Source organism: Coregonus lavaretus (assembly GCF_964263955.1).
Source record: "Coregonus lavaretus genome assembly, chromosome: 4".
NCBI lineage: Eukaryota > Metazoa > Chordata > Actinopteri > Salmoniformes > Salmonidae > Coregonus > Coregonus lavaretus.
Window position 1 is genome coordinate 74,886,314 of NC_139991.1, and position 11,143 is coordinate 74,897,456.

An 11,143-nucleotide genomic window follows, 5' to 3' on the forward strand; every position below is an offset into this window, starting at 1 on the left:
TGCCAGGTCGGCAGGGAGTTTAGTTTTCTTCCATTTCCGCTCCGCTGCCCGGAGCTCTGTTCTGTGAGCTCGCAATGAGTCATCAAGCCACGGAGCTGGAGGGGAGGACCGAGCCGGCCGGGAGGATAGGGGACACAGAGAGTCAAAGGATGCAGAAAGGGAGGAGAGGAGGGTTGAGGAGGCAGAATCAGGAGATTGGAGGGAGAAGGATTGAGCAGAGGAAAGAGATGATAGGATGGAAGAGGAGAGAGTAGTGGGAGAGAGAGAGCGAAGGTTGCGGCGGCGCATTACCATCTGTGTAGGGGCAGAGTGAGTAGTGTTGGAGGAGAGCGAGAGAGAAAAGGAAACAAAGTAGTGGTCAGAGACATGGAGGGGAGTTGCAGTGAGATTAGTAGAAGAGCAGCATCTAGTAAATATAAGGTCAAGCGTATTGCCTGCCTTGTGAGTAGGGGGGGACGGTGAGAGGGTGAGGTCAAAAGAGGAGAGGAGTGGAAAGAAGGAGGCAGAGAGAAATGAGTCAAATGTGGACATAGGGAGGTTGAAATCCCCCAAAACTGTGAGGGGTGAGCCATCCTCAGGAAAGGAACTTATCAAGGCGTCAAGCTCATTGATGAACTCTCCAAGGGAACCTGGAGGGCGATAGATGACAAGGATATTAAGCTTAAATGGGCTAGTGACTGTGACAGCATGGAATTCAAATGATGAGATAGACAGGTGGGTTAGGGGAAAAATTGAGAATGTCCACTTGGGAGAGATGAGGATTCCTGTGCCACCACCCCTCTGACCAGATGCTCTCGGGGTATGCGAGAACACATGGTCAGACGAGGAGAGAGCAGTAGGAGTAGCAGTGTTTTCAGTGGTAATCCATGTTTCCGTCAGCGCCAGGAAGTCGAGGGACTGGAGGTTAGCATAGGCTGGGATGAAGTCAGCTTTGTTGGCAGCAGAACGGCAGTTCCAGAGGCTGCCTGAGACCTGGAACTCCAGGTGTGGGGTGCGTGCAGGGACCACCAGGTTAGAGAGGCAGCAGCCACGCGGTGTGAGGCGTTTGTGTAGCCTGTGCAGAGAGGAGAGAACAGGGATAGGCAGAGGCATAGTTGACAGGCTGTAGCAAATGGCTACAATAATGCAGAGGAGATTGGAATGAAATGAACTAAACATCTGGAAGAAGAGAGAGCAGGGCCTCCCTCACCAAAACTTCCACCTCAGAAACTATAATTGTTTCACTGAACCACCCGAACAAAAACTCTCCCAACTTCCACCTTTAGAAATCAGAATTGTTGTGAACCACAGCGGTTCAATGTTTAAAGGAGTAGACTCAACCCACTTTATTCAGCTAGCTAACTATGACACCATAGCTAACTAGCATGCTAGCATCCAATTACTTCACCAATCAGTGCGGATAGAGCAGGCAAGCTAGTTGTTTACATGCGTGATGGACAGACAAGTGTAGCCTATGGCGCAAGATGCGACTGACATTTTTCGATCGGGGAGAGAGCGAGAGAGGGTTGAGGAGGAGGCTTGAAGCGCTGGGCATCTTGTTATGACATGCATTATCTGAATTAGGTCCACAGAATTATACCTAGGAGGAGCGGCTTCTATGGAGGAACTTTGAACGTCCTTTGAACCAGCTAGCTAACAAGCTGGTGTGTGCAGAGCGGCACCAGAATTAAAAACCCGTCTTACCTTATTGTAGTTAATAAATCCAACGTGAAATGTGATAACTAGGCCTATAGTATCCTTAACTAGCATTGAACAAGTTAATCAATTCTTCTCTGTTAGTTCTCTTATATACTGCAGACAAGTTATATTTGCATGATTTAGCTTATTCATAATTAACATTTGCTTCATTCATGTGACCGACCAATACTGGGTCATGCATATGACAGACCAATACCTCACAAGGCTTCTTCTCTCTAAGCTGAGACCTTGAAACTGAGATATCTTTCGTTCTCAAAACAAGGTTTTGGGCGTACTGCCAAATTGCAGATACTGATAGTGAGGATTCGTTCAATCAGTCACTTGCATGAACACAGAAATTGGTTATTAGAAAAGCACAAACATAGAACACAGAAATTGGTTATTAGAAAAGCACAAACATAAAATGTTCCATTACAAGGGTTTTTCATATCACACAAATCCACTTTTCTGGACACTGGATGAAGTCAGCTTAAATATTTTGGTTTCATTTTGTTGAGACAATCCAGGACCGGACTTACACATAGCCGATTGTGGATAAATACTTATTTAATCTTTCTATTTGTAAAATACTAAAGAAAGATACGTCAAATGTATTTTTGTCAAATTTTTCAGAAGAAAATGTCATCTAGAAAAAGAAATTGACAAAATATCAACAATTCCCTCTGTATAAGTGGAGAATACATCTAAGGATGGCACACGTTTTGGTAAAAACAGATGCTTCTGAAGCTGAGAAAAATTTGTTGGCGATTGGGAAGAGTGACTTTTGGGAAATGGCAGTTAAAGACAAGGACACTGAATTTAGACTACCAAATGCCAAACACCTTAGACCCAATCCTCATCTCTTCAAAGTATGTTACTACATATAGTCCAGACTCCAGTTTGTAACATTATCTATGAAACGGGCTTTTAAATGGTGTAGTGAGCTTTGAAATTATGGATGTACATGTATGTCCATTTAAAAGTGGTTACAATTCATGACATTTTAATGACGGTAGTATGACAAACTAACTAAAATATAAATTGTCATCAACTTTTTGACGTTCTTATTTGTACTTTTTGAAAATACTAATATTAATCGACCAAAATACCAGAATATCTCAAAATTGATAAGTACATGCAAAAATGTAATTTTATCCTGTGGTGGCTAGGCTTAAATGATATATAGCCATTGGTTTTTGAAGAATATAACGTATTAATGCCCCCTGAGCTTAGTTCAACTGTCGTTTCCCATCAGAACCCAAAATATAAACGTGTTTTACTCCATTGTTTGTAAACAATGCAATTGTAAACAAACAATGTATAGCTTCATGGTTAAAACTATAATGTTGATATCATGAATGGTCGGTCCTTGCGTCCGTAGCTCCGACTATTCATTTATGAGTTGTTACATTTCTTCAGCCCCATCCATCAGTTGTTTGTCCCCGAAAATGGCAGGGTGACCACTTTGTTGTTGTTTGAATCCCAGATTGCCCCTTTAAGACCATATCAAATCTTGTTCCACACTGCTAGTCCTTCTGAATAGGTTATGTACAGTGTAACTAGGTCATTGCATTGCTAGGTCACACGGCTAATCACCTGATTTCTTGTTTTTTATTTTGTGACCTTTACGCTAGCTGTTATTTTTCCCACCTCTCACTCTCTATCTTCTCAAATGGTCCCTTTCTTAACACACATGTTGATACAATATTATTTAAACCCTTCTAATACATTATGGGGTGTTTCTCTGATACAGATTAAACCTTTCAATGGAGATTCTCCATTGAGCATACTGTTTAGTCCAGAATTAGGTTTAATCGGTGTCTGGGAAATCGACACTACATATTTTTTCGATATCTTTATTTACATTTTAGTCATTTAGCACGTGTTCATGAATGTTATCTCACACAGATTACAACGAGTGCGAGCAGAGCGTCAGCCTGTGTCGGAACGGCCAATGTGTGAACGTGGCCGGTACCTACCACTGCTCTTGTGACTCTGGTTACCAAGCAACTCCTGACAGACAGAGCTGCGTAGGTATGGTAATTGAACTGAGTCGTATGTTATATATGATTAGTTAGGCCTATATGTTCTAAAGTTATATTTTTATTTTGTACTCTGAGAAATCAATCTTAGAGCTATTACATTCGATAACATGCTAGCTAACATGTCATACTGCTATTTATTACATTACACCATGGGAAATTACTTTTTCTTTTGTATTGCTTCACATACAATAAACAATTACACCTGTGAGAGGATAGATACGTTGTTTCACCTGTTTCCTTAGTTGTTCCTGACCTGTTTCCTTAGTTGTTCCTAACCTGTTTCCTTAGTTGTTCCTGACCTGTTTCCTTAGTTGTTCCTAACCTGTTTCCTTAGTTGTTCCTGACCTGTTTCCTTAGTTGTTCCTAACCTGTTTCCTTAGTTGTTCCTAACCTGTTTCCTTAGTTGTTCCTAACCTGTTTCCTTAGTTGTTCCTAACCTGTTTCCTTAGTTTTTATTTTTAACTGTGTGTGTGTTTTTCAGATATTGATGAGTGTACCATTGGGTGTGTGTTTTTCAGATATTGATGAGTGTACCATTGGGTGTGTGTTTTTCAGATATTGATGAGTGTACCATTGGGAACGGCGGCTGTGACCTGCACTGCACCAACTCAGAGGGGAGCTATAAGTGTAGCTGCAACAATGGCTATGCCCTGATGACAGACGAGAGAAGCTGCTCTGGTAAACACACCCCTGACATTCCCATCTACTCTCTACAGTCTGTAATACCTGGTTACTCTATAAAGTATGTAATACCTGGTTACTCTCTACAGTCTGTAATACCTGGTTACTCTCTACAGTCTGTAATACCTGGTTACTCTCTACAGTCTGTAATACCTGGTTACTCTCTACAGTCTGTAATACCTGGTTACTCTCTACAGTCTGTAATACCTGGTTACTCTCTACAGTCTGTAATACCTGGTTACTCTATACAGTCTGTAATACCTGGTTACTCTCTACAGTCTGTAATACCTGGTTACTCTATACAGTCTGTAATACCTGGTTACTCTCTACAGTCTGTAATACCTGGTTACTCTCTACAGTCTGTAATACCTGGTTACTCTATACAGTATGTAATACCTGGTTACTCTCTACAGTCTGTAATACCTGGTTACTCTCTACAGTATGTAATACCTGGTTACTCTAACAGTCTGTAATACCTGGTTACTCTATACAGTATGTAATACCTGGTTACTCTATACAGTCTGTAATACCTGGTTACTCTCTACAGTCTGTAATACCTGGTTACTCTCTACAGTCTGTAATACCTGGTTACTCTCTACAGTCTGTAATACCTGGTTACTCTCTACAGTCTGTAATACCTGGTTACTCTCTACAGTCTGTAATACCTGGTTACTCTCTACAGTCTGTAATACCTGGTTACTCTCTACAGTCTGTAATACCTGGTTACTCTCTACAGTCTGTAATAACTGGTTACTCTCTACAGTCTGTAATACCTGGTTACTCTATACAGTCTGTAATACCTGGTTACTCTCTACAGTCTGTAATACCTGGTTACTCTCTACAGTCTGTAATACCTGGTTACTCTAACAGTCTGTAATACCTGGTTACTCTCTACAGTCTGTAATAACTGGTTACTCTCTACAGTTTGTAATACCTGGTTACTCTAACAGTCTGTAATACCTGGTTACTCTCTACAGTCTGTAATAACTGGTTACTCTACAGTTTGTAATACCTGGTTACTCTAACAGTCTGTAATACCTGGTTATTCTCTACAGTCTGTAATACCTGGTTACTCTCTACAGTCTGTAATACCTGGTTACTCTCTACAGTCTGTAATACCTGGCTACTCTATACAGTCTGTAATACCTGGTTACTCTATACAGTCTGTAATACCTGGTTACTCTATACAGTCTGTAATACCTGGTTACTCTCTACAGTCTGTAATACCTGGTTACTCTATACAGTCTGTAATACCTGGTTACTCTATACAGTCTGTAATACCTGGTTACTCTCTACAGTCTGTAATACCTGGTTACTCTATACAGTCTCTAATACCTGGTTACTCTCTACAGTATGTAATACCTGGTTACTCTCTACAGTCTGTAATACCTGGTTACTCTCTACAGTCTGTAATACCTGGTTACTCTATACAGTCTGTAATACCTGGTTACTCTATACAGTATGTAATACCTGGATACTCTATACAGTCTGTAATACCTGGTTACTCTCTACAGTCTGTAATACCTGGTTACTCTCTACAGTCTGTAATACCTGGTTACTCTCTACAGTCTGTAATACCTGGTTACTCTCTACAGTATGTAATACCTGGTTACTCTATACAGTCTGTAATACCTGGTTACTCTATACAGTCTGTAATACCTTGTTACTCTCTACAGTCTGTAATACCTGGTTACTCTATACAGTCTGTAATACCTGGTTACTCTATACAGTCTGTAATACCTGGTTACTCTCTACAGTCTGTAATACCTGGTTACTCTATACAGTCTGTAATACCTGGTTACTCTCTACAGTCTGTAATACCTGGTTACTCTCTACAGTCTGTATTACCTGGTTACTCTCTACAGTCTGTAATACCTGGTTACTCTCTACAGTCTGTAATACCTGGTTACTCTATACAGTATGTAATACCTGGTTACTCTATACAGTCTGTAATACCTGGTTACTCTCTACAGTCTGTAATACCTGGTTACTCTCTACAGTCTGTAATACCTGGTTACTCTCTACAGTCTGTAATACCTGGTTACTCTCTACAGTATGTAATACCTGGTTACTCTATACAGTCTGTAATACCTGGTTACTCAATACAGTCTGTAATACCTGGTTACTCTCTACAGTCTGTAATACCTGGTTACTCTCTACAGTCTGTAATACCTGGTTACTCTATACAGTCTGTAATACCTGGTTACTCTATACAGTCTGTAATACCTGGTTACTCTATACAGTCTGTAATACCTGGTTACTCTCTACAGTATGTAATACCTGGTTACTCTCTACAGTCTGTAATACCTGGTTACTCTCTACAGTCTGTAATACCTGGTTACTCTATACAGTCTGTAATACCTGGTTACTCTATACAGTATGTAATACCTGGATACTCTATACAGTCTTTAATACCTGGTTACTCTCTACAGTCTGTAATACCTGGTTACTCTCTACAGTCTGTAATACCTGGTTACTCTCTACAGTCTGTAATACCTGGTTACTCTCTACAGTATGTAATACCTGGTTACTCTATACAGTCTGTAATACCTGGTTACTCTATACAGTCTGTAATACCTTGTTACTCTCTACAGTCTGTAATACCTGGTTACTCTATACAGTCTGTAATACCTGGTTACTCTATACAGTCTGTAATACCTGGTTACTCTCTACAGTCTGTAATACCTGGTTACTCTATACAGTCTGTAATACCTGGTTACTCTCTACAGTCTGTAATACTTGGTTACTCTCTACAGTCTGTATTACCTGGTTACTCTCTACAGTCTGTAATACCTGGTTACTCTCTACAGTCTGTAATACCTGGTTACTCTCTACAGTCTGTAATACCTGGTTACTCTCTACAGTCTGTAATACCTGGTTACTCTCTACAGTCTGTAATACCTGGTTACTCTCTACAGTCTGTAATACCTGGTTACTCTCTACAGTCTGTAATACCTGGTTACTCTATACAGTATGTAATACCTGGTTACTCTCTACAGTATGTAATACCTGGTTACTCTCTACAGTATGTAATACCTGGTTACTCTAACAGTCTGTAATACCTGGTTACTCTCTACAGTCTGTAATACCTGGTTACTCTCTACAGTCTGTAATACCTGGTTACTCTATACAGTCTGTAATACCTGGTTACTCTCTACAGTATGTAATACCTGGTTACTCTATACAGTCTGTAATACCTGGTTACTCTATACAGTATGTAATACCTGGTTACTCTATACAGTCTGTAATACCTTGTTACTCTCTACAGTCTGTAATACCTGGTTACTCTCTACAGTCTGTAATACCTGGTTACTCTCTACAGTATGTAATACCTGGTTACTCTATACAGTCTGTAATACCTGGTTACTCTCTACAGTCTGTAATACCTGGTTACTCTCTACAGTCTGTAATACCTGGTTACTCTCTACAGTCTGTAATAACTGGTTACTCTATACAGTCTGTAATACCTGGTTACTCTATACAGTCTGTAATACCTGGTTACTCTCTACAGTCTGTAATACCTGGTTACTCTATACAGTCTGTAATACCTGGTTACTCTCTACAGTCTGTAATACCTGGTTACTCTCTACAGTCTGTAATACCTGGTTACTCTATACAGTCTGTAATACCTGGTTACTCTATACAGTATGTAATACCTGGTTACTCTATACAGTCTGTAATACCTGGTTACTCTCTACAGTCTGTAATACCTGGTTACTCTCTACAGTCTGTAATACCTGGTTACTCTCTACAGTCTGTAATACCTGGTTACTCTCTACAGTATGTAATACCTGGTTACTCTATACAGTCTGTAATACCTGGTTACTCTATACAGTCTGTAATACCTGGTTACTCTCTACAGTCTGTAATACCTGGTTACTCTATACAGTCTGTAATACCTGGTTACTCTATACAGTCTGTAATACCTGGTTACTCTCTACAGTCTGTAATACCTGGTTACTCTATACAGTCTGTAATACCTGGTTACTCTCTACAGTATGTAATACCTGGTTACTCTCTACAGTCTGTAATTCCTGGTTACTCTCTACAGTTTGTAATACCTGGTTACTCTAACAGTCTGTAATACCTGGTTACTCTCTACAGTCTGTAATAACTGGTTACTCTACAGTTTGTAATACCTGGTTACTCTAACAGTCTGTAATACCTGGTTACTCTCTACAGTCTGTAATACCTGGTTACTCTATACAGTCTGTAATACCTGGTTACTCTCTACAGTCTGTAATACCTGGTTACTCTATACAGTCTGTAATACCTGGTTACTCTCTACAGTCTGTAATACCTGGTTACTCTCTACAGTCTGTAATACCTGGTTACTCTATACAGTCTGTAATACCTGGTTACTCTCTACAGTCTGTAATACCTGGTTACTCTATACAGTCTGTAATACCTGGTTACTCTCTACAGTATGTAATACCTGGTTACTCTCTACAGTCTGTAATACCTGGTTACTCTCTACAGTTTGTAATACCTGGTTACTCTAACAGTCTGTAATACCTGGTTACTCTCTACAGTCTGTAATAACTGGTTACTCTACAGTTTGTAATACCTGGTTACTCTAACAGTCTGTAATACCTGGTTACTCTCTACAGTCTGTAATACCTGGTTACTCTATACAGTCTGTAATACCTGGTTACTCTCTACAGTCTGTAATACCTGGTTACTCTATACAGTCTGTAATACCTGGTTACTCTCTACAGTCTGTAATACCTGGTTACTCTCTACAGTCTGTAATACCTGGTTACTCTATACAGTCTGTAATACCTGGTTACTCTATACAGTATGTAATACCTGGTTACTCTATACAGTCTGTAATACCTGGTTACTCTCTACAGTCTGTAATACCTGGTTACTCTCTACAGTCTGTAATACCTGGTTACTCTCTACAGTCTGTAATACCTGGTTACTCTCTACAGTATGTAATACCTGGTTACTCTATACAGTCTGTAATACCTGGTTACTCTATACAGTCTGTAATACCTGGTTACTCTCTACAGTCTGTAATACCTGGTTACTCTATACAGTCTTTAATACCTGGTTACTCTATACAGTCTGTAATACCTGGTTACTCTCTACAGTCTGTAATACCTGGTTACTCTATACAGTCTGTAATACCTGGTTACTCTCTACAGTATGTAATACCTGGTTACTCTCTACAGTCTGTAATACCTGGTTACTCTCTACAGTCTGTAATACCTGGTTACTCTCTACAGTCTGTAATACCTGGTTACTCTCTACAGTCTGTAATACCTGGTTACTCTATACAGTCTGTAATACCTGGTTACTCTATACAGTCTGTAATATCTGGTTACTCTCTACAGTCTGTAATACCTGGTTACTCTATACAGTCTGTAATACCTGGTTACTCTCTACAGTATGTAATACCTGGTTACTCTCTACAGTCTGTAATACCTGGTTACTCTCTACAGTCTGTAATACCTGGTTACTCTCTACAGTCTGTAATACCTGGTTACTCTCTACAGTCTGTAATACCTGGTTACTCTCTACAGTATGTAATACCTGGTTACTCTAACAGTCTGTAATACCTGGTTACTCTCTACAGTCTGTAATACCTGGTTACTCTCTACAGTCTGTAATACCTGGTTACTCTCTACAGTCTGTAATACCTGGTTACTCTCTACAGTATGTAATACCTGGTTACTCTCTACAGTATGTAATACCTGGTTACTCTCTACAGTCTGTAATACCTGGTTACTCTATACAGTCTGTAATACCTGGTTACTCTCTACAGTCTGTATTACCTGGTTACTCTCTACAGTCTGTAATACCTGGTTACTCTCTACAGTATGTAATACCTGGTTACTCTAACAGTCTGTAATACCTGGTTACTCTATACAGTCTGTAATACCTGGTTACTCTCTACAGTCTGTAATACCTGGTTACTCTCTACAGTCTGTATTACCTGGTTACTCTATACAGTCTGTAATACCTGGTTACTCTCTACAGTCTGTAATACCTGGTTACTCTCTACAGTCTGTAATACCTGGTTACTCTATACAGTCTGTAATACCTGGTTACTCTATACAGTCTGTAATACCTGGTTACTCTCTACAGTCTGTAATACCTGGTTACTCTCTACAGTCTGTAATACCTGGTTACTCTCTACAGTCTGTAATACCTGGTTACTCTAACAGTCTGTAATACCTGGTTACTCTATACAGTCTGTAATACCTGGTTACTCTCTACAGTCTGTAATACCTGGTTACTCTAACAGTCTGTAATACCTGGTTACTCTATACAGTCTGTAATACCTGGTTACTCTCTACAGTCTGTAATACCTGGTTACTCTATACAGTCTGTAATACCTGGTTACTCTAACAGTCTGTAATACCTGGTTACTCTATACAGTCTGTAATACCTGGTTACTCTCTACAGTCTGTAATACCTGGTTACTCTATACAGTCTGTAATACCTGGTTACTCTATACAGTCTGTAATACCTGGTTACTCTATACAGTCTGTAATACCTGGTTACTCTCTACAGTCTGTAATACCTGGTTACTCTAACAGTCTGTAATACCTGGTTACTCTATACAGTCTGTAATACCTGGTTACTCTCTACAGTCTGTAATACCTGGTTACTCTATACAGTCTGTAATACCTGGTTACTCTATACAGTCTGTATTACCTGGTTACTCTCTACAGTCTGTAATACCTGGTTACTCTCTACAGTCTGTAATACCTGGTTACTCTAACAGTATG

At 39.9% G+C, this 11,143-nt stretch overlaps 1 protein-coding gene across 1 annotated transcript in view; it reads left to right on the plus strand.

Moving 5' to 3' along the window:
- The window catches only part of fbn2a (fibrillin 2a), a gene marked incomplete at both ends in the record, with an annotated part of 247,780 nt that overhangs the window by 171,922 nt on the left and 64,715 nt on the right, over window positions 1–11,143 (plus strand). Inside the window, 2 exons of the mRNA XM_084159776.1 lie at window positions 3,586–3,711; window positions 4,278–4,400. Of these exons, the coding sequence (XP_084015902.1) occupies window positions 3,586–3,711; window positions 4,278–4,400 (249 nt within the window). The remainder of the gene's footprint in view (window positions 1–3,585; window positions 3,712–4,277; window positions 4,401–11,143) is intronic.